Source organism: Hyposmocoma kahamanoa, unplaced genomic scaffold (genome assembly GCF_003589595.1).
Source record: "Hyposmocoma kahamanoa isolate Upper Pololo Valley unplaced genomic scaffold, ASM358959v1 87, whole genome shotgun sequence".
In the NCBI taxonomy this organism is placed as follows: domain Eukaryota; kingdom Metazoa; phylum Arthropoda; class Insecta; order Lepidoptera; family Cosmopterigidae; genus Hyposmocoma; species Hyposmocoma kahamanoa.
The window spans coordinates 16,671,212-16,696,681 of NW_020654422.1; the positions used below are offsets into that span (position 1 = coordinate 16,671,212).

The 25,470-nt window shown below is 36.6% G+C and overlaps 2 protein-coding genes across 3 annotated transcripts; one reads left to right on the plus strand and one right to left on the minus strand.

The window, feature by feature from the left end:
- Window positions 1–5,136: 5,136 nt before the first annotated feature.
- Window positions 5,137–19,224, plus strand: LOC113235406 (ornithine decarboxylase 2-like). Of its 2 annotated transcripts, XM_026471086.1 has the most exons (10): window positions 5,137–5,156; window positions 8,866–9,163; window positions 10,263–10,380; window positions 11,376–11,507; window positions 13,753–13,870; window positions 14,132–14,305; window positions 15,752–15,883; window positions 16,568–16,675; window positions 17,763–18,001; window positions 18,882–19,224. In XM_026471086.1, the coding sequence occupies exons 2-10, from the start codon at window positions 8,869–8,871 to the stop codon at window positions 19,024–19,026; spliced, it is 1,461 nt and encodes a 486-aa protein (XP_026326871.1). In that variant the 5' UTR covers window positions 5,137–5,156; window positions 8,866–8,868; the 3' UTR covers window positions 19,027–19,224. The 2 variants fall into 2 exon arrangements, with proteins under 2 accessions (XP_026326871.1, XP_026326870.1); XM_026471085.1 differs by lacking the exon at window positions 5,137–5,156 and having other exon boundaries at window positions 8,854–9,163; window positions 17,766–18,001.
- A 4,685-nt stretch (window positions 19,225–23,909) lies between these two features.
- Window positions 23,910–25,154, minus strand: LOC113235398. The gene has a single exon (XM_026471077.1). The coding sequence runs from the start codon at window positions 25,152–25,154 to the stop codon at window positions 23,910–23,912; it is 1,245 nt and encodes a 414-aa protein (XP_026326862.1).
- Window positions 25,155–25,470: the final 316 nt, after the last annotated feature.

Consider the following 25,470-nt stretch of genomic DNA (forward strand, 5'->3'; position numbering starts at 1 on the left):
GTGGCTTAGTTGGTATAGCGTCTGGCACGGTATGCAAGAAGACGTCGCGCGTCGGTTCGAATCCGACCGGATCGAAGGAATTTTTTCTGAGTGTTCGATCTTTGTATTAATGATTACAACAAACTAGTGGAGTAATTTCACAAAAAATAATTGAATATCAATTCAATAAAAATTTAAAAAAAAGTAAAAACTTACCTATTATGGTACCTTACGACAGATTACCCCTATTGGTTTGTCCTAGGTCGATTTGTAGTATTACTATTATTATATAAATACTTATTTAATATAGCAAATATATATACTAGCGGTCGTGTCCAATTTCCATCAGGTGGACCATCAGGCTGTTTGCTGGTTTGAATACCAAAAAAAAGCTGTTTCAAGAAACGTTCTCGTAAATTCGTTCAAAATTGCGACTCGAATAACAATTTCTAAAATAGAACGCGGAAATGGGAACACGGTGGCTGTTCAGAGAGAAATTCCTCACGTTCTACAAAGTTTCCAATTTGAACAATGATATTAGAATCAACATAATCAAACTAATATGACAATAATAAAGAAAGTTCAATTAATTTGTTAACAAAAGTCAGAAAAACATATCTAAGCAATATTTTTGGCTTTACTTACTAAGTATTTATTTAAATAATTGTTGCTTTGTAAATTTAATTAGCCTACTTACCCCATTCATAATGTGTAAACTGCGACCTTTTGATAAACTATGGAGATAATAAAAGTAGATAAAGCATGATTATTTTTATTGCGTGTATCGTTGTTCCAACATTGCATTACTACTTGGTTTGAGTTACACTTATAAAAACGCAAAATGATAAAACGTATTAACGACATGCAACAAAGGAGAATGGAGCAAGAACACCATATTTTTAATTGTAGTATTTTCTTTATAGTTGCATTTAAAGCTCTTTGGACTTGGCAATTTATGTCTCAGAATGCCGGGCGCATTGGCAGTGCCCCTCAGATCTTTGAGATTTAAATCTCTGAGTAGCACTGCAACTGTTATAGAGAGGCGTGGTACTTAACACCAGGTGCACAACTTTTTCATCCAGTCACTTGATATTACAAAAAATGTTCTATCAAATAAATCAGGAATTCACTGAAGGAAGGACAATAAGGAAAACACTTCCTTGAGGAACTCCATAACGTCTACTTATAATACACACACCGATACATTTAAAGGAACACTAGTAAAATCCCCACAATATTGCATTTTTTTTTTCAAAAGTCTGGCCGGTTTTATTATTAGTCGATTGTTACTTTTTTGAAGCGTTTGTTTTGTTAGCTTTATCGAGTATTTCGAGGTTAATTTTGTGTTCTTATGAGTTTCGCAAAATTTTGTAGATTTTTTTTTTTGTTAAGGTTGATAACTAAAAAACTTTTGTCGAGATAATTTCTTTCGATGCTTAGTAGAAAACCAGTTGTTATGAGTAATAGAGATAAACTACTTTGTGGCAACCTTAGGATGTGTACACTTATGGCCCACTTGCCACGAGTGAGCCAGTTTGCGAAAGACTCGCAAACTGCACACGTGTATGAATACGATTAAACCGGTGCGGTGCATCGAACTGCACGTGTGTCACGTGCATGCAGCGCGCATACATTGCATATGCAGCACAATTGCGACGCATTCGCCAGATATGTACACATCCTAATAAACATTAGGCAATAAGTAACATACAAGAACAATGATTACAACAAGGAAAGTACGTAGGAAGTAAATTACCACAGATTACCGAGTACCACAAAATAATATATTGGAACTAGCTGGCTTAAATTTAGTTAATGAAATGAAAAATATTAATGATTGTTAAACTACAAGCACTTTTACATCACTTTTTCCGTGTTTTTTTTGTACAAATAAACAGTCTAATTAAAATCTATTTCGTAATCCCTAGTCGCCGAAATAAAGATTAATTAATATTAATACTTCTTTATTTAAACTGAAACGTTACATTTCATTGTAAGGCCCTGACTTTCCAGCTAGGTTCAATGACCTGTGTTACGGAAATCAGTATATTTTGTCATAATTAGTTACACTTATTTATTCCTGGCAGTTTATATATCTGCTGTTAATGTAATGTCTATTAAAATATGTGTGTGTGTCTCTGTGTGTATACGTGTTTGTATGTGCGTGTGTGTATGTATGTGTGCGTGAGCGCGTGCGCTCTAGCGTATGTGTGCTATTTGATACGCTGATGTTTGACAAGAGCTATATTATTACGTAGGAATGAAACTATTTTTCCGGATTTAAATCGCGTATATTTGTTTTTTCAAACAAACCGACGTTTCGGGCCCTTTACAGGTCCCATGGTCACGGTTGACTGAAAAAACAAATATACGCGATTTAAATCCGGAAAAATAGTTTCATTCCTATGTATAACAATCGCGAAAACCTAAGAACTCGATATATATTATTACGTATTATAAGTAGTTATTTTTACCGAAGAAGCAATTCAATTTGATCATAATCAAGAGCCAGAAGGAAATGTATTAGTTTATATTTCGTCTCACGTGTGGATAATGGGTAAATATTAAGAATTGAATTTATTTTATTATATAAACACGTGGACATGTATTTACATTGCTGTCTAGCAGTGGTTGTTCGACATTTTATTGGTGGACAAACATTCCTAACAGTGCATTTCTTTTTATAATTTTCATGTTTGTAAGGGATATTTTTGTGCTGTTTTACAACGACTTGCAAAATATAAAGTTTTCTTTTAGAGAGCACTTTGCACGTTTCATACAGAGTTTTAGTGGGACATCGATAGGGACTGAATGTCATTACTTTTAATAGAGATCTTTGTGCTATTTCTAATCGTTTCATGTGAGTTTTACAAGCACCACCCCAAGTCCCAATACAATAACTCAACACCGATTGTGTCAGTGCAAAATAAATTGTGCGCAGCAGGTTTAGGTCACCAACATGCCTTAATTTCTTGAAAACCCACATGAGTATCCTGACTCGAGAGGTAATGTAATCTATATGAGTACTCCAGCTTAACCTATCGTCCACTAAAACACCTAGATATTTCACCTTGGTTGATTTAATAATAGAAAGACCCGAACAGTCAGAATTATACGGTGCGCCACAGGTATGGACTTTAAAGTCGAGGTTAGTACGTTTAAGTTTATCAAGAGCAAATTGTAAAAAAGTTGTTTTTGATAGGTTTAGTGTAAGAAGATTTACCTTCAGCCAGCAGCTAACTTTGTGGAGTACCATCTTAGCATTCCGGCAAGCTTCGTTCCAAGTCTTTCCATGAAAAACTAAAGCAGTATCATCCGCACATGTAAATATTTTGCCATTTATTAGAGACTGCTGACACAGGTCATTTATATAGATTATGAATAGTCTTGGTCCGAGGACGCTACCTTGCGGAATTCCAGAAAGAACTGAAGCATCAGTACTAAGCTGTTCATCAATTTTACGCGCTGCGTTCGTCCATATAAGAAATCCCTAAAGATCACAAGAGCACTACCCCTTAAACCAATATGATATAGCTTGTTCACAATTTAGAAGCAGCATCATTGGCATCAGAAATAGAAGCAATAAAGGAAAAGTCAATTGTTTCTAGGTACTTAACAGCAGCCTCAAAGTTAATTCTATTTATAACGTTACACTTAGCTGTCAGCGTTTGAGCTAGACGTAAATTTAGAAGAATAGAACAATGATCAGTCAATAAGGAATCCAATTCAAATATTGAGGCGGGAAAAATGGATTTTAAGATAATGTGATCTAAACAGTTTAGCTTCCTAGTAGGGTATGTCCTGGTAAAATGCCAAGCTCAGCAGTTAGATTTAAGTAGGGTGCACTATTATTGTCTATATTGCTAGGCTTGATATCTATGTTGACGTCACCAATCAATATGATATTTTTTGCTGAATTAAATGGCCAAATAATATTTTCTATAGCATTTAAGAAACTGTAAATTATATATTTATTATATATAAATATGTACATATATAAGTATGTATATATTATCTATAAGTATGTACATATTTATATATAATATTATATATTATATATAAATATATATAATATTATAGAAAAGTACCACCAACCTCATCCGGTTCAGTCACAGTGCAGTTGATGTTCTTGTAAATATACGACAATCCCATCGTTTTGTTTTTTACACTTCCGGGACAAATGTGTGATATAATTTTCCATTGGTTTATGTTCCACCAGCCAGCATTCAGTCAAAATTAATATGTCTGTGCTGAAAGAGAATGTAGATATTAGTGCTAATAGAGAATCTAGGTTTTTATATGTACTGCGAATGTTTAGAGAAAAAATATTTAATGATGATACAATACTCTTAGTGAATTACAAGTTTCAATGTCACAGTAATGTGCTGATGCCACAGATACTATCCAATTCTAGTATAAAATTTTGATTAGCCATTTTAAAAATAAGTAGCGACGTGGGTGCACAATTATTGCAAATAATAAAAAATAGTGGAGTAAAGGAATGCAGTAACAATATTTTTAATAAGTACACTCTGTAAGAAAATAAATATATGCGTAAAGTTTCGTGCAAGATTATACAAACGTTGATTTTTGGGTGTCAGTTTTTCCGATATGTATATAGATTACAATACATAATTAAAGAAATTGAAAAATGTCAAACTAATTTTGTTTAAAAAGATCTTAAACATTAGTAGCAATAACAGCTCTCTTTTTTTATTTTAGAGATTTCATTAGTGTGCCGTTTATAGCGCCGGCGGGTGTATTATTGCTAGAAATTATGGAGTACCTCAGGGTAGTGTGTTGACACCTGACTTATTCGTCTTAAAATTATGGCGTTTCCGTTGCATATACTTTGTAGCAAATATAATAAAGATGTTAATGCATTATCATCATCACTGATATACTCGTATAATTGTAAAGCTATTGTGTAATCCACCTACATTCTGTATCACAAACGCTATATAAAGTATTCTCCTTATGCAAATATCATTTGGCTTCGTATTTACTTCGTGTTTTCCTGGCAAAGTGATTGCTTGTTACATATTGACATAAGCGCATTTACCCAACTTTGTATGATAAATATAATAGTTTATTTCTTGAACAGTTTTCATTTTACGACATTAGTAGCGGAGGTTTCTTTTGAGCATAGTGACTATACCCTTTAAATATTTCGAAACGTAAGTGTTAGGTTTTTAAGGAAAATAAATTGTGTTACGAGTGAGTATGTAATTAAGTGCATGATTACGTAGTTATGCAGTGTTAAGAGCTTTACGACTTCCGCGGCCAAGTGGCTTGCACAACGCTTTTCGTAGTGTCGCCATCTCTGTAGTCCCGGGTTCGATCTCTAAATGTCAAAAAACTAACTTTCCTATATCAAGAGTGGAAATTTAAAATCTCGTAAGGAATATTTTGTCGTAATGGAAAATGTTCCTATTACAAATTTTCCCTTACGACATTTCAAATTTTCACCATCGTTATTGCCTCGGGTCTGGGTGTTTGTGGTACCGTCGTTTCCGATTTTCATAACGCAAATGCTTTAGTTACTACTTTGGGATAAGAGAAACGTATGATGTTGTCTAATATATACTTCTATATAATATGTATATTGTACCTAAATTCGAAGTAGAATATATGTCAACATACAAAAATACTTATACGATTTTCAGGGTTTTCGCCTCAAACTATAATTTCAATATTTTTCCCGAAATTCGATTAGGCCATTGATAATATTAATCTTGAAGTCATGTTTGTGACGTATTTAGTAAAAGAAATTCAATAAAAATTTCAAATTACTAGTCAGTTATTTGTAACCAACATAAAAATTACCTGTAATTAATTATTTATAAAACTGTGATGATTTTTTTATTTGAAGAGATTTTATATAAAAACATTTGTGCCGCCAAGCAGTATTATGACAACTTATATCTCAAGGTGACGGGTGCTGTTGCAGTGCCCCCCAGATCTTTGCGATTTAAAGTTCTGAGCGACACTGCAACTGTTATGGATAGGCGTGTCGCTTACCTCCAGGCGGATGACTTGTTCGTCCTGTCACTTGGTATCATAAAAAAAGGTATGCCCGAGACTGTGCGAAAATTATCCGAAAGATGCGCGATATGTCTTTTGACTCGTATCTATATAGTTTGTATGTTAAGAGGGAGCAGAGGAAAAATTCCTAATCTTCGATTTGATTTTAGAGAGGTATATCCACTTTAAAGTTAAAAATAAAATATTGTATGAGTAACTACACGATATATTCAAGCATAGACATTAATCAGAAATATAAAACAATAAAGTTTTCTCGATATATAAAAATCACGAAATGACCTCTAATTTTCACATTTTTTCGATTCATCCTCGAAATGCTACAGGTTATTAGTACAAAAATTAGATAATTAATTATATTTATGCATGATCGAGAACTGTCACTACGGATTTTTTTTAATCCCTTTAGTTTTAGAGTTATTCCGCTAAAACGAATTTGGTACTTTTAATGCGCAAAATTCAACATCTGTCGCATGTCACGCGAACTTCAGGCATATATTTGTTTCACAAATTTGGGCGGAGCCAACGTCAAATCTTTTTTGGCATGCTCCCTCTTAAACAATTGACATAATGTTTAGGTATAACGTTATGGTTACGACAACGCGACGATGTAAATTGAGCTTAAGGGATTTTAACTCCCAATCAAAAATATCAATATTCATTTAAGTCGTGCACCCGACCAAATGGCTGGGGCATTCGGTATCGGTAATCACTCGACTTGAGTCGAAAGATTGTGCTTCGATTCGACTTAAGCGAATTATTTTCCCATTGGAATGATTAGTATTAATAAAATTCAAATTTGCGCATCGCTAGCACAAAGTAGTGACATTTTGTGTTTGGTACTATTGAAGTACTGACCTGTAACAGTTCAAAAATATTTGTTTCCCTATAAGACGACTTTTTTTTATAATACTAAGCAAGCGACACGCCTGTCCATAACAGTTGCAGTGCCACTCAGAGCTTTAAATCAGCTTTTTCTACGACCGCGTCATCTAGGGTCCTGGATTTTTTCCTGCAGAATGAGTTGCAGTTGAGAGTATTCATCAATCCGCATGATGTGCCCGAAGTACTGCAGCTTCCTCTTTTTTTTATAATATAATAAGATGACTACTTCTTCTAAATCCCTTCAATTCAGCTGTCAGATTTGTGCATTCATAAGGCTCAACTCACACTGGCGCAGAGTCGAAGCGTCGCGACGCGTCATGTTTTTCGCCTATAGCATATTCATCTCTATTTTCCCATCATTAAAGTACAAATTTGTGTTATGCAAAAATGGAATCGTCGCGCATTACTTGGGGGCAGTGAGGCGTCAGACACCGACCACACTGTGATCCGGGCGCACTAATGCGAAGGACGTCGCGCGTCGACGCGTTTCGCCAGGCATTGTAGTTGAAAAACAGGACGCGACGCGATGCTTCGAGTCTGCGCCAGTGTGAGTTGAGCCTTAAAGTATTTTGTACAGGCTGTTACGTAATGTTGCCTTGGAAATTCAAGGTCGTAGATAGTCGTTATCAAATAATAAATTGGCATTGATTTTAACCGACCTCAAGAGGTTCTCAATTCCAATGTATTTTTTTTGTGTGTATGTTACGGGTTATTCCAACATTGTAAGTGAATCGTAGATTCTTTTTTTATTGGAAAGGAGGTACTTCAATATAAATCCCACTCAAATGTGAAGAAAATGATTAATATTTTAATCGATTTCAATAAAACTTGGCAAATAGACGTGATTCCACAAAATTTTGAGGTCAGTTTTTTTTTCTTGAATATTTTGTCCAATATATTAATTAAATACTCATTTAATTGAAAAAAAAAAATACAATAATCAATAATCTCGTAGGTAACAAAACTTATTCTGAAGTTATTTCATGACAATATAGTATTAAATTAATTTTTATTTAAAATGATATCGTATTTTAGAATTAGGAAATACATATTTAAGCAATTGATTGAATTGAATTTGGATAAGTAAACAACTTTTTTGTTGCAAGACCCATTTTCATTCACGAATAAAAACTATATTGTGACAGTGGAGATCACTTGCAACAAAAAAGTTGTTTACTTATCCAAATTCAATAAACTAACGTAAACGTATGGAAATGAATTTAGCATTAAATCTAAGCAATCCATTAATTTTAAGTAGAAAGTATATAAAATAAAAATTATTGCAAATAAACGACACACACTCATTCCTAGCAACTTTAGTTCACGCTGCCGTACGGCTTCAATAAAAAAACAATTTGTTTGAATCCGGGCTAATTAAAAGAAAGACCGATCGGATGGTGTAATTAATACTAGGAAAAATTTATTTAGTTTTTACAGAATCTTTATTTTTATGTCAATGCCCTTATAATAATTTGTTATTACGTTTTCTAAGAATAATTTGCAATTTCTGCTAGCCATTCCGATGAGATTTCATACAGTTTCGTTTGTCCTGTCAATTGTATAATTATAATTGAATAAATATTAAAAATTTACATTATTAATATTAAATATTTCGTATTCCCGCTCTTATTATAATTTATGTAAGTAGATGTGTTCATTTCTTTTACTTTTATTTTTTTATTTATTGAAATATTTAATTTGTTTTTTATTTGTCAAAAGCAATTGTGTATTAAATAAACACACAAAAATAACACACACACGCACACACACACTCATAAACTCATAACACACACACTCATGGCTCCACATTAGGGACGCACTTATACATACATAAATTAACCCTAGCCTTATTGCTATCTAGCACCATGACCACCACCACCACCTCTTATACTGTGTTATTTTATGTATTTGTTCTATAGTGCAATAAAGAATATTTCTATTGTATTGGATTCATTTCAGGACATGGAAACTACAGCACAAACAACATTTCAAAATGATTTTACTCACAAAAATGATTCAGTACATTCGAAAAATGGACAATTCAAACTTCGCAACGGCACTGAATACAAAATGCAATACGGTGTGGAGGGCCCTAAAGGTGCTTTAGTGTTAGATGGATATTCAGCGCAAGATGTAGCTAGAGCTATGATTGAGAAAGGGGGCCAGGCGGAGACTTTTTACTTATTGGACATGGACGAAATCTACCGCCGTATACAACACTTAAAGAAAATGATGCCAAGAGTACAAATATTTTATGGTACATTCTTCTCCTGATATATGATTCATACTGGATTATTTATAATATACTAACAATCTCGCAGAACTATAATAACAACAAAAAATAGTAGAAATGGTACTAAAACAAGTAATGCGCGAAGTTAGGTGCGAATAGCAGAGAGGGATCCAGAATGGTACTAAAATACTCAACAGAAGAACTAAATGAGTATAAAGCGTAACAGACGGTACAACATTCTACAATGTTTTGTAAAAAGTCATGGAACAAAAGCTTTTTTTATAATACCTAGTGCCGGGACGAACAAGTCGCGCGCCTGGTGGTAAGCGACACGCCTATCCATAATAGTTGCAGTGCCACTCAGAGCTTTAAATCGCAAAGATCTTAGGGGGTCTGCCAGTGCACCCGTCACCCTGAGACATAAGTTGACAAAGCAAACCGGAACGCAGTAGGTATATTAACTTAATTAGGATTAACCTAAGCTGGTTTTTGCTTAAAATGTCCTCAGTCTGATTGAGGTACTTTCGCTGAGGTTGACCTCGTCCAGCTGTCCCATTCGCGCTTGTCTTTTATATTTCATCGGTAGCGACTTCTCGACCACTGGTCTAGAAGATGCCTGTGCACACTGCACACATATCCAGGTTGAATCGTTCGGAAAGTACAGAACAGTTTACCAGTGAGCATAATGAACGTTGATGAAAAACGCTTTGAGTTCCATTTGCATTATAGATTAAGGATTACGTTTCTTACCAAGGTATGAGATCTTTTTATTTTCTCGATATTTCGGAATAGGTTGACTCAGTCAACCCGTGACCATGAAGCGTAATGGTGCATTCCCGTGATGTCAAACTCGCAGATTTCCTTGGGCGAGCTCGCGAAGCGTTCGAGTCCGGGCGGCCTCCTTGGGCTGACACTCCACGTCGCGCCTTTGAAGTTACCGACCAGCGGCAGATACGAACAGGCCGCCACGGGCGATCACGGGCGCGCTCGGGCAGCCCTCTTTATACGCTGCGTTTTCTAGAAAAGAATTGCGCAATGTGGGCAGCGAAACGGGCCACGGGCCTTGCGGAGCCACTTTAGGAAGCCTGTAATTAGTGATATTAATTTACATTGTTATTTACAGCTATGAAAGCCAACGACTGGGATTTAATATTGAAATTGGTGGTGTCGCTTGGAACCGGATTTGACTGTGCTTCGCCGTGCGAGATACATAAGATTACACAACTCAATGTCAACCCTCAGTAAGTGCGTACACAAACAGATCTTGCCTGGATTTTAGGATAATATTTTAAGTATATCATTTTTTTTTTGAAAACTAGTGATAGACACAACATTACATCGAGTATATAACCAGAAATAGAGACGAAATGTCATTTAATTTGTTTCAAAACTATTCTGCCATATCATTACTGTGACAACTGCGCTCCGATTGGCCACCCTCAATTGTTTCACTTCAAATCGACCAGTTTAACTTGAGCTTTGCTATAATGGACGAAAATTGCAAAATTACATATTTAATATTTACTTACCGATAATAATTGATTCCGTTTGTTAAATTACATGTTTTGCTGTTTTTCCCCTCACCACCGAATGTAACAGCACGTCATTGTTAGAGATATTATCTTTATGACAATAAATATGGAATATTTTTTGGAATGTATGGAGACGTATACACAGGTCAGTTGTTGGCGCTGTACTATTTCAGTGCAAACGAGAGTTAATATTTATAATTGGTGTGTCACCAGGAAAGTATGGCCCTTATTTCCCTTTAACTGGCAGTTCTTGATTGTCGTCTTCACAAAGTCACAAATTCATTTAAAGGGGCAATGTGTAAGTTTCTATAATAAGATTCCGGTTGATATTCAACATCTGCCTTTCACGAGGTTTAAAACTATAGTGATACAAAAACCTTATACTAAAGGTTCTGTATTATACAGCTTCTGCGTACTTGGATGACAAAAATTCGTGGTAATGACCCGTTAAGCTCTCACACAACAACCGTGTTTCGATCTATGAAGTTTGAAGTGAATATTGTGAATGATAAACCTGTTCAATTGTATATTTACAAATAGCAACCCCTAGAGTTTCTTGCTCATACTTCTCAGGGAAATCTGACTTCCGAATGAGCAATACAGTTTAGTGAATATGACGAATTCAAGTGTAATTTGCTTCAAACACATCTCTATTAATGTAATCATAATAGCAATCTTTGGTTGTTTGACGCACCTTTTTTCAGGAGTATCATATTCGCGATTCCAACAAAAACCAAAGAGTGGATGACTTTTGCTAGAGAATCTGGAGTGAAGCATACTACATTCGACAGCTCTTATGAACTTAAGAAACTTAAGCAGCACTGGCCTGATGCTAAGTACGTAAATTAAAAATACAATATCGACCCATTTTTGACGACAAAACTGCCTCCGTGGCCGAACGGTTACCATGCCGGACTGCCACGCAGAGGTCCCAGGTTCGATTCCCGGGCCGGGAGAAATGTTTGTATGGCTTACATTTATTTCTCTCGTGAGTTTGGGTGTAATTTGTGGTTGTCTATGTGTGTGTCCATGGCACCCGCGACACAGGGTTTCCCTAGTGCGGGGCTATGTTGAGTGTGTGCGTTATTTATTATTATTTATTTGTACTGCTGGGCACGGGCCTCCTCTCAGGCGAAAGTTGTAGTCATAGTCTGCCGCGCTGGGCCTATGAGGGTTGGGGATTTCACTCGTTTTCCGAGGGTTGTGAATATCCGTCGAGGGGCAGGTTTCATCACGATGTTTTCTTGCACCGTACGCTGTATTGACCATATTGACTTAGCTTTTACGTTTTAACTTAATTGAGCGTCCCGGGCACGTGGGCGGGTCTGGCTTGAATTTAGTCTGCGCGGCGGCCCGCGCGGTTGTATTATTCAGAGAAATTTAAAAGTTGTTGCCTAGTAAATAGAATTCAGATTCGCATTAATGTACACAAAGGCGTAGTAACTGGGCGGTAAAACGTTCACCTCGTGTAACTGGGCGCAAAGCTCACGGTCAATATCAAATTAATTTTCGCACATAAAATCCAAAAAGTTCAGAGATGCGGGCCAGTATTCGAACCCGCGGCCTCTATTAAATAGGCGGTAAGTCAAACGTAAAACGCGAGATAAAACGCGATATAGATCTGAAATAAAAATAGTTACATTTCCTAGGCTTTTTGAATATACTTTAATGTTCATATTTTGTTAAGGATAATGCACAACAAAACTTAATGACCACGCCATCTATTGACATTTCGGAGTTAATAATTTCTATCAAAAAAAATTTGGCTCACCGGGTTGCGCATATGGCTTTCCGTATACAGTACGTCCCCCAAGGAGAGACGAGGTAGGTACGCTTTTCTAAGGGGCTAAACAACTGAAGTACCGTACCCAGTATGTCCCCTCAAAGCGACGAATTAGATACGCCTTTCTATCTACCGTATAAGTTTAAGCCATTAAAAACCCATATTTAGTACGTCCACTAGGGAATGAATTAGGTACGGCTTTTCGTGAGAAACGCTCGTAAGAAAGCGTCTCTGATTCGTCACGTCTCGAGTAATTACTGAAACAAATTATCTGCTATAATATAGAATTTATGTATTTATTAAAGTTAAAAGGAATACAATTACAAAATTAATCATTATCAATATTTATATATTTAAACAGTTTTCATTAAATACAAGATAAATTTATTAGGAAACAAACAAGTGCTATAACAGTCTGAAAGAATTTTTCGAAGACAAAAATTAAATGACGTCCATTAAATCTACTACAAAATATACTATAGAAATTAAGTAAGTGATGGTAAGTGGAGACACTTTGCAATTCTCGTCATTCGTTCCTTCATACTTCAAAATTGAAAATCAGTCACAAGTTTACTAACTAGAACTGTAAATCGTTCTCCATCCATTTTAAATAATCTTAACTCAAACACAAACGATATTAATCAAAGTTATGCCGCAAATTACGTAAAAATACATGCAAGATCGAAATGAACTGTGACACTGCACTCGCGCGAAATCAGTTGTTATGAATATTATTATTTCTGGCCTATTTTGAAACATGCCAGTATCACCAAACATGCAACTGATTAGAGCTTAGAGTTCTCTATTTTGTAGGTGTTTATTGGTAGTGTAGGTGAGACGGAGAGAGATACCTTACGTGTTTATTATTTGCGTTTTGCACTGTTTACCTACAACAATAAGAGACAATTTCGTTTGAATTATGTATGACTTTTGAGTATTTGATTCTAAAATTAATCGACGTGACGAATCAGAGACGCTCTTTTACGAGTGTTTCTTACGAAAACCAAATCCCGTACCTAATTCGTCCCCTAATGGACTTATCAAATACGGTTTTTTAATCGCTTAAACTTATGTGGTAGCTGGAAAGGCGTATCTAACTCGTCACTTCGAGGCATACTGTGTATGGTATTTCTGTTAAAGCGTACCGAACTCGTTTCCTTGGGGGACGTACTGTATATGGGAAGCCATATACGCCACCGGGTTCACCCGACACTTTTTCCATTTACCAGGATTCATAAAACGTTTAAATTTAGTAACGTCAAAAAATGAAACCAACGGATATTGATTGATATTTTCAGGTTACTTATTCGGATCAGAGTTGATGGTGAATGCACTTACAAGCTGGGAGAGAAATTTGGTTGTTACGATACTGAAGCAATTGATTTGCTGGAGGAAGCTGCTACACTTGGCTTATCTGTCAGTATTGTATTATGTAACTCAATTACACACTCGGAAGTTACTGAAAATAATTGATGAACCGTTTATTTTGTTATAAGCGCCATATAGTTGATATTTAGTTTTAAGTATAAGTACTGAGCGTGCTGTTGATTGTACTATCATAATACGACAAAATACTATAACGTATATATAGTATATACATTAACGAATGATCGGGCTATTGTGTCGTACTGTTATGATTACAAAGAATTTAATTAATAATATTTTTTACGCCATCAGGTAGTTGGAGTGGCATTCCACGTCGGAAGCGTGTGCACGTCAAGCGATAGCTACGAAATGGGACTTAAACGAGCCAAGGGTTTGTTCGAGCATGAGGCCAAGGCTGGAAGGCATATGAAGATCGTCGATATCGGTGGTGGTTTCCAGAGCGACTGTATAGATAGAATAGATGAGGTATTCATACATTATTGGCTAGTTGTTCGTCATTTTAACTGCCGGCTAACGAACGGTTAACATCCTTGATTGACGCAGAGGTCCCGGGTTCGATTCTCAGGCCGGGAGAAATATTAGTATGGCTCTATACATACATGTGTACTTTTTTGTATTAACTTTCTAACATCGTACCTATACAGACTGTTTTTTAATGGGTCAGTATGGGGAAATCCGAAACCACAGAACAGTTTGAAACTGTCTTAGGAACAATTCAATCTTTTTTTGTGATGACTATTTTGGCGTAGTAATTTTTTTGGTCAAGCATGTATTGTCGGTAAAAATTAATAAAATTGATATTTTTTTGTACTATCCCAATTCTTTTTTCCAATACAATAATTAAATCATCCTTATAACAAACTGAGACTATTAGCTTTAACAAAAATAGTCAATTTTATTCATTTTGTATGAATAAATATTTTATGAAATTTGTTATTAAACGAAACTATTTTTCCGGATTTAAATCGCGTATATTTGTTTTTTCAAACCAACCGCGTGTAGAGTAAAGGAATGCTTTCTTTGTAAAATTAAAAATAAGGTATTTAATTAAAAACTATTGTAACTATAGTGAAAAAATAGGGTGATTTGCATCAATATTAGACATAACTGGTTGAAGACTGTACCACCTCAGTTAACCGTGACCATGGGACCTGTAAAGGCCCCGAAATGTCGGTTTTTTTTTGAAAAAACAAATATACGCGACATAAATCCGGAAAAATAGTTTCATTTCCTATGTGTAACAATCGCGAAAACCTAAGAACTCGATTTGTTATAATTGTTAATACAAAGATCGAACACTCAGAAAAAAATCCTTCAATCCGATCGGATTCGAACGGACGACATCTTCTAGCATACCGCGGCAGACGCTATACCAACTAAGCCATGGAACGAATCAGCGGACCCCACGAATTTTTCTGCTGTCCCGATTTTTTTCGATGCATACAATGAAATGATCCCTTCATGAAACTGAGTCAATTAGCACTAAAAAATATTATGAGCAATTTTATTCATTCAACTGCCTCCGTGGCCGAACGGTTACCATGCCGGACTGCCACGCAGAGGTCCCAGGTTCGATTCCCGAGCCGGGAGAAATATTTGTATGGCCTACATTTATTTCTCTCGTGAGTTTGGGTGTAATTTGTGATTGTCTATGGGTTTCCCTAGTGCGGGGCTATGTTGAGTGTGTGCGTGTGTGTGTGTGTGCGTATTTTTATGGACAACTCACGCTTAACCACTAAATTGACTATACCAATATTGTTTTTACAAAAAAAGTTTCTAAGGCAGTTTCCTTGTATCTTCTAAGGTTTCGGATTTCTCAATACTTTTCCATTAAAAAAAACCCTCTGTATGTAAGTGGAAGTCTTTCTTTCTAAAGCTTCCAAACATGGTTTAAACAATATACATTTTCAGATAGCCAAGTTGGTAAACAAGACTCTAGATGAACTGTTTCCTGATTCGGACATACAGGTGATCGCAGAACCAGGTCGCTACGTTTGCGATAGTGCAGTCACGCAATACAACAGCATTAATAACATCAGACGCGTAAGTAAATTTAAAATACCTGTATGTTTGGCGATATAGGGAAAGGTATCTATTAGACTGAGTATATCATTACAAATTTCTTTTAAGATCTTGGAATAGAATATTTGAAGGGACTAGTACAAATGAAGCAGGAGAAGTACATTTCTGAGAGCAACAAGGGAAACAGTATTGATAAAAAGTTTGATTGTAAGATGAGTGATGTTGTAGGTACTATTGTAGATGTAGTATTGAATAGCACTTGAAATGATTTTTCATACAAACTGATGTTTCGGGGTCTTTATAAGTCTGGTCACGGCTACTATAGTCTAATAGTAGCAGTAAATCTCCTTGTGAAAGAATTCATCCTGGGAATTACTGCCATCTTGCCTACTTCTGCTGCGAAGCAGTAATGTGAACATTACTGCGTTCCGGTTTTGAAGAGTAAAGGTGCTGGAGAAATTACAGGCACATGGGACTTGTCAACTTATGTGTCAGGGGCAGTGGCAGTGCCCCTTAAATCTTTGTGATTTAAACTTAAATTCCTTTTTTTTAAATTTCTTTATCAGTATCTTGAAAAATCCGTTGCTTTGTTTGAAACACAAAGATACGCGATTTCAAATCCGAAAAACAGTTTTATAACCATTGAGAAAACTTAAAAATGCGAATATTGTTAATTAAAAACACAATTCGATTTAATTGTTCTAGAGTACATCGCCTGGTGAAAATTTAAATATGATTTACATTAATGATGGCTTTCACGGCACCTTGCACTATGTTGAGCCGTGGCAAACAGTAGAACTATATTCACCAAAGGTACGTTCTCCCGTCATTTATATTCCAAACCGTTATTTGATTTGCCTGAAGCAAGCGGTTATATTCTCTGATTATATTTAATTCCAACCTAGGAAAAGTTTTATGCAATGTTACTATAAATTATGCACAATTATTATTTTATATTTGGACGCTTTTTCTTAAAACATTTTTAATTATTATTTTTTTATATACATGAAATTACCGTGCAGACGACAACTTTAGAAAAATCATTCTATTCTCTTTTAAAGCAAAACATTGTTGCGGTTCAAATTATTTTTTTGTTGCGAAAGCGGTAAATATGATTACCAGCTCAAATGTGTCTGATATTTTTGTTACATGCTGTATAACTGAGTCAAGATATATGACTTATAAGATATATGGCTTTCATGTATGTAAGAAAAAATGTTTTGCTTTATTTTTCCCGTTAATTTTACTCGTATGTAATACTTTGGCAAAATAAGTCCACTGTCGCTTTTATGGCAGCGAATCTGAATAACTCTGTCTCATTATGCATAGCTTTCGAGTCGCTCATATTTCACTCACAAATAACTTAAAATATTTAAAAAAAAAATAATTATTTATTATTTTTGCACAATACAACAAAATAGAAATGGCGGACTTAATACCATAAGGGCGGTTACACACGGTGAGTTTTAGCAGCTATACAAACGTATTTGTCAAACGCGAGAGTTATTATTCTATAAATGATTATCTTAATGACAAAAATAAGAATTCAAATTACCAATAATACTCGTACGTACCTTTTATTTTGCGGTCTGGTCTGTGTAAGCATAATAAAGTTTTTTAATTTAGGTTTGTGGTGTGGTATACTATAATTATGTGTACACATATATTGTACACATGTGTATACACATGACTGTAGTATGATTAACAATGAATATTTTCTTTTTTTCAATCACCGCATTGGATTTTTTTTTTTTTTTTTTTGGCGGGCAATAGTGGTTGTTCAGTAAAATTGAATCCTGCTTGATTTATTCGAAACTTTGTAGAGTAGAAGTCACGTGGAGTTGAATTTTCGAACTCGAGTTCTGTTCTAGTTTTGTTTAATATTATTATTATGTATTAGCAGCAAAAACAAAACGATAACAGCCAACAAGATGAAAAAGCTGAAGAGGTAATCCTATGGGGCCCGACATGCGATTCATTCGACCGTGTTATGAAGGACTACAAGGTCAAATTGCCACCGTGTTCGCCTACCGATTGGTTGATACACCACGTTCAGGGCGCTTATACTTGGACCTTCGCTGGACCTTTCTCTTCTGTACCTATTCCGTTCGCAAGAGCTGTCATCTCTAAGGAACTTTGGTAAGTTTCATTTTTGTTGAATGTATTTAAGTATAATCAAATGTATCACTATTCATAGGGTCGAGGCGCATTTTTAATGGCAGTTCGATCAGCTCTAAAATCCACACCGTTCAAATTCTAGTGTCGCCAACCGCTGTTCTTGTGTGGGTCATACTTGAACATGGAATTATTCATTTTGAATTGTACATATACGAATATTGTAATAGTATTCATTCATTTAATAAGGTCAGGTGGAATAAGATACTTTATTTTGATGAACAGATTCTTACCTTTGTTTATCAGCTTTACATGTTTTACTAATCATTTTATACTTACTATGTATTTGCCGTGCAAATTGTTGTAATGTTTCTCTTCCCCGAAAAGATGGAGTATGAGGAACAGTCATTGTATTTCTTATAAGGGTAAAGTATACCTCATGTTTTCAAGATTTTACAACTGTCAAATTTGTTTTCTCCGCCATTTAGATTCGGAGCACCCGACATCTCTTTAGAATCGTTTAAACTAATTTGTTTGTCTGTTTTATCGACTGAGAAACTATAGGGTCGAAACACAATATCTAGAATATATATATAGAAATCTACAGAATATATAGAAATCTACGAGCACGCATGACGCATCGCAAGAATTTGCGGATGACTCGGCATCGCACATTCCTACAATGTGAATCTGTTTTGTGTTTTTTTCTTTACTTTCTTATCAATAACAGTAGTGCAACACTCTTTTCACGATCCATGTCCATCAATGTGTTGCAAATTCGCATCGCACCGATTCTCAGTTTTGTGTTTCGACCCACAATGCTAAACTATTTAGATTATGAGTTAACCCCACCTGATCATCTATCACTTGAACTGTTATCGACCTCCATTCGATTCTTTTTCAGGACGAAGCTAAAAGACTGTCCAGTATTCGGCAAGAGTGATTTCGTCGTAAATCCGGATATTTCAGCGCCACTATCTTCTTCTTTACCACCTCTACACAAGACTAGGGAATTTAACAAACAACTCAACACACCTGCTTTGATTTGAAGATCGAAGTTGTAACTTATATGTGCATATACATACTAAGAAATATTATTATGAACTACTTTTGTAAGTACTTACGAGTAAATAGTACATTATGCACTAACGATGCGAGCGGTTTCTTTCTTTGTTATTTTTACCTGCTTAGCACATTATTTGAGGAAAGAAAAGGAGGCAGACACTCACGCACCATCACACACCCACACATACACATACACATACACGATAATTTATATCATTAGTTTACAGTTAGTTATGAATTTAATATGTACTAAATTAAAAGAAAATTATAAAAACAAAAACATTAGGATAAGAAAAAAGAATAAAGAATATACATTTATTTGATCACCACAAATGACACCGCACAAGAAAAAACAAACAAAAGAAAAAAAAAAGAAAAAATATATTTAAAACATAATCAAAAACATTCACACTTAGGACACAAAAAATAATTACAAAACAAACAAAAACTAAATTAAAACACAGATTATTTTCATACACATAAATAAAGGCACTAGATTTGTGGTAACAGGCATGGTCACAAACGCGTATCGAGGACATAACCAAAAATGTCTTCGATGCAAAAGGGTCACTAAATCAGTATTTGCTGGAAAAATCTCCACAACATTTTTCAGTTAAACCCTAAGTGAGTTCACGGAACAATATATGCAAGCACGCTTACTCAAACATGTCTATAAAATAGTTAATTAAATTAATAAAATAATAAATTACATATACAAATATAATAGATATATGTCTGTGTATGTAAGAACTAATAATAACTAATACTTATACCTACATATAGTAACAAATATAATCACAAAATGTTATTATTGTAATATAAATATAATGAATTTATAATGTCAGGGACCAATAACTGAAGAGGACCGCTAATTTCCATACTACAGAATATGCTCTGAAAAATGTCAAAATTCTCTGCAATGGTGACCAAAAGTAACCAACCACATTCTAATGGGTGGATCTGGCGTAAAACAAATAACACGATACTGTACCTGTGTCTAAGGAGCTTGCCATTCTTCCACCTAAACAGTAAGCTCCTAAATAAACCCTCTTCATTCTCTACAGTTGTTTGTGTTCATCCATCTATAAAGTCCATAGTTCTCAGACAGAGAATCAGATCTATAGTCCTAGGGGAGGTTACAATGCGCCCATTTGTCAATGACTAGGCATTGCCGCTGCCGTTACCCTCTTATTTCTACTCCAGCCACTGTGAAGAAAAATATTAGTTTCAATCTCAATCAATTTTGCTTTTAACAGTACTTATTTTTCTAGAAGTTTGTATAAATGTTGACATTGGGTATCTTCAAACGAAATTTATCGAAGTACTTGTAATGTACGCAGCGATTCTATGATAATGATACACGAACGCACAAACCTGAATGCGCACATACTTTTTTTTTGTGTGATTACTATATTATTGCGAAATGAAACAATTTTGAATCTAAGTCACGTATACTTGTTTTTTCAAATAAACCTTTGCTCAGTTATATTTTATGCTGTGCTCTTTTAATGCATTTCTTCTCACTATAAAGAATGGCGTCTGGAGTGGAGGGCATCAAAGCAATGCAATAAGATGATTTAAAGGGATAGGAGCGGAAGCAATACTCTTATTTTCACTAAAAAATTGCTTACTGGGGTGTTATTCCTAATACGCTCTCTATATATCGAGTTCTTAGGTTTTCGCGATTGTTACACATAGGATGCAGGAGTTTACAAGCTTGACTGTGAGTGCGGTCTCTCTTATATTGGACAAACAAAGCGAAGGATTTGTACCCGCGTCAAAGAACATATAGCTGATGTCAAACACCGTCGCGTAAATAAGTCTGCAGTCTGCGAGCATGTCATGGATAAACCTACACATTCAATGAAGTTTGACAAACCCCAGGTCCTTGCAAAAGAAGTCCGTTATCTGCCCAGGATGCTGCGAGAGGCCATTGAAATTAAAAAACATCCTAATTTCAACAGGGACGATGGTTTCTCCGTACCACCAGTTTGGGATCCAGTATTTCCTCTAATGAAAAATCCCAAACAGACATAAGACTGCAGTACTAATTAATATGTTTTAGTTTATTCTAATTTCTATTAATAATTAATAATAAATTAATAATAATAATAATAATAATTAAATTCCTTTATTCAGGCAACATAGACCCACGGTGTTAGTTACAGTTTCACTTATAGACTAATGTTAGTATGTGTAGTTAACAAACAATTAAATTAAACTTACTGAAATACATAATAAAATTTTAAATTAAAGAACACAAATTAAATATCAATAATTAATAAGCAAAAATTAAAAATTTAAAATCAAAAATTAAAATAATAAATTTAAAATCAAAAATTTAAAGTCAAAAGTTTAAAATCAAAAATGTAAAATCGCAATACAAAAACTTAAAAATTAAAATTTCATAATTAAAAATATTATAAATATTAAAAAATAACGGGCGCTACACTGGCATGCAGCTGCAACCACCTACACATTATGGGTGAGTCCCAACGCTTGGACAGCGCGCCCAGAATTCCGTTGGTGCTGGTCCGAAGGCGAGAAAGTAATGAAGCGCTCCGTTTGCGTATTACAGCATAAAAGTCATCCACGCGTGCTTCTGCAAACATGGTGGAGGCGCTACAATACCTCGGCATCTTCAACAGAATTCTGAGCGCATCGTTGTACTGTACGCGCAGTGCATTGAACGCCCGCCGCGTAAAGTTGGTCCATAGGCTGCACGTGTAAAAGCTCTGACAATATGATAAAAATCTGATAAAGAGCGTCAGCTTTACTTGTTTTGTACAGCGTGCAAACCTACGTGCCAACATGTTGCAGCGGACGGACAGCGCCCTACGCTCCCTATCGATGTCCTCACAATCACACAAATCGTCGGTGACCCAGTGGCCCAGATACTTGAATTTATGTACCATGTTCAAAGCAGCTCCACCAAGAGTAATGGGCATGGGAGAGTAGCATTTGGTACCAGCCTTGAACACCATACACTCACTCTTTTTGGAGTTGTATCCGAGCCCATGGGCCTCCACATACGACTCACAAATGCGCAGTAGCTTCCTCAGACCACCCACCGACGGACTCAGCTGCACCATGTCGTCAGCATAACTGATGTTATTTATGCATACTCCGTCTATAGAGCATCCCACATTGGCGCCGCTGAGCCCAACGATAAGTTGGTTCACGTATAGATTGAAGAGACGGGGCGAAGTCAGCCCCCCCTGCCTCACCCCACACTCCAACCCATACGCATCTGAGGACTCTCCTGCCCACCTCACACTATTCTGCTGGTGATTGTACCAATACTTAAAAACTGTCACAATCTCATGGGGTAGTTTAGTTTCAGTTTCCAGTTTCTGCCACAGTTTGTCATAAGAAACCAGGTCGAAGGCTCTGGACATGTCCAGAAAACAAGCATAAACTGGTGTTTTCCTAGCAGTGTAGTACTGAACAGTCTGCTTGAGACAGAGGATGGCACTCTCAGTAGACAGACCCGGCCTGAAACCGAACTGAGCGTCGTGCAGGTGGAGGTGCTTATCCAACTGTTTGTCAAGCAAACTATCCAGCACCTTAGCTATAGTGGTAGCTAGTGAAATCGGCCTGTAATTAGACAAATCTGCAGCATCACCCGTCTTGTTTTTTATTATTGGTACTACCACCTTGTACATTAGATCGTCGGGCAAATAACCATGACATACACATAAGTTGAAGAAGATCGAGAGGACCCTTGGTAGGTGTTGGCCAGCGTACTTTAAGTGCTCGATGCTGAGGTCATCGTGACCCGGCGACTTGCCTCTAACCATCCCTCTTATAACAGTAGCTATATCTTCAGCCAAAAAGCGTACACTAATGTCCTTGGGGTTACCCCCAGCATCGACCACCTGCGGCACCCGCCCGAGCGGCGACTCCACTCTGAAATGGGACTGGAACGCGGCAGCTATGTCCCGTGGCTCGTGCACGCCACCCACACTCACAGGCAGACTCGACCTTGGATTCAAGTTATTTGTTGTTTTCCAAAACCGTCCAAAATTTTTCTTTTTATGATGTTCTGCCAGAATATCCATTTTTATTTGTGTTACATTATTTTGACAAAATTTTAATTTGGCCTTAAAATGTTTTCTAGAGTCGCGCATGTTATTGTAGACCTCCCCACACTTAGGTTTCCCATACAACACCCAAGCTTGGAAACAAAGTCGAGCCCAACCGTGAGCGGCACTGACGTGTCGATTCCACCCTGGCACACGTCTATGGTTATTCCGCCCGGGTTCCCTGTAGGTACACTCAGCCGCAGCTCTTAGCACCCCCACAATATCACAATACATTTTATTTAACAATAACTTATGACTAGAATCATTACACATGTTCCTCGCAGAAAGTTAGTAACTCGTTGCCAAACAACTCACCAGGATGCGCGTTAAAGTCCCCAAGAATGTAGACCGATTCTACACAGTTGCTCTCGATTATTGCGTGTATTTCACTAAGGCACCGAGTGAACTCTGTTAAATTAGCCTCGTTATCACACGGCATATACACTGATAGCACTATTATCGATTGGTCATGAAGCTTTATTTTAATTGCGTTGAGACGCACACTATTACAATTAATCACTGTTACTGAAGGAAACGCGGCTTTCCGCCACAGCAAAGCAACACCTCCGTACGGCCTACCTCTTAGGACACCATCAGTTAGATCGACGGCAGAGTTACCGGTATAAGAAAAATCGCCGTCAATGCTGCCCAGGTACTGTATGTCGTGTCGAAGAAGCCAAGTCTCTTGAAGCGCCACTATGTCCGCCAAGCTACATAGTCTCCTTATATCATCGACAGAGCGAACCACGTTCTTGCAGTTGTAACTAATCATTTTAATATTTTTATGGTCCATTTGATGATTTTCGATCTCCATTCTCACGATAACTTCGTCTCAAAGGAGCTCGAAATTCCACAAAACGACGATATAAAATGCCGTCTGGCCAGAAGTTGTCATTTAAAAGCACCTCAAGCTTACTTTTAGGTACGTAGACTTTATAAGCATCGTATTCCTTTGCTATTTTCATATTTATTTTTTCCAATTGCAAATCTAGGTTGGTACTCGATTTTATGTAGCTCTTTATGTCACACGCTGACGCCTCCTTAGAGATATTATAAATAAAAATCGGTACGCTACTATCAGCCGCTCTAAACCTAGAATCAGCATCAACGATTGCTTTCCCAGATTTTCCTACAAAGCGATTCCTCAATCTCTTTTTCTGAACGAGCGTCCATTCCTCGTCTTGTATACGAGGTTTCCAAACTCCATTTTGCGCAACGTCCAAGTAGCTTTTCCCATCGGTTGCACATTGTTGCGAGCACACCTGACGAGCAGTGTATCTCACACTGGCGATTGGTACAGTGGCCTCCGTCGCCGTACGCGCAGGGACGGCGTGACTCAGTGCAGACGGCGGCGGCGGCGGGCCAGCAGGGGGCGGGGTGACGGACATCGAACGCTCAGCTGAGCATTTTTTACTAGGCGGTAGGTTTGCACTCGGGGATATCTGCGGTGATTTTTGTGTTTTATCACCCTCCTGCGCAGAAACAATTCGATGCTCTTGTAATGCAGATTTTATTGCCGAGTTATTAACTTCACAGCCCGTCGCAAGCCCCATGGGCCCACTATCGCACTCGAAACTCGACCAAAGACAGGCACCTCTCTTATTGTTGACACTACGGGACAATGGAAAGTTGTTGACGATCGATGCATTCTTAAGTGCCTCAAGCTCCGTCCGTAACTTCTGTAGTTCTACCACTGTGGCATATTCCTCACCAATTCGGTCTATGTCATTCCTCATCCTCACAATATCCTTAAGAAGGCGGGTCACATCTACATGATCGAAATGAACCGGGGGTAATTTTTGAAGGTCTCTCGCCACAAAAATGGGGATTTCCTCGGGATCCGTCTCCTTCAGGAGGCAGACAATGTCACCAACATTACGTAGCGTTTTTCCTTGCCGCTTTCTTAATTTCTTACATTGTTTTGCCGGTATGGAAGAAAACAGCAAATCTTTTGCGTTAACAATTTCTTCTTCGGAGAAAGCAGTGGTGCATATTCTGGTAATACTCTCCTCATCCATGACATCCATTTTGTTACAAATAAATGCCAACACCTCGTTAATTACAATTTTACAATGTATACACTGTACTACGTTACAAGCCATTGTTTAAAATAACGGCTACTTCGCGCCCGCACAATAGCGACACAAACACGTCACGATCGATCGCTGGCGCGCGCGGAACTGGACTTAAACTTAATAAAAATTCATTCAATAAAATAATTTGTAAAACTTAATGTAGAGCAAATTGGAATGTTTTCTTTGTAAAATTAAAAATAAGGTATTTAATTAATAACTATTGTAACTATAGTGAAAAAATAGGGTGGTTTGCATTAATATTAGACAT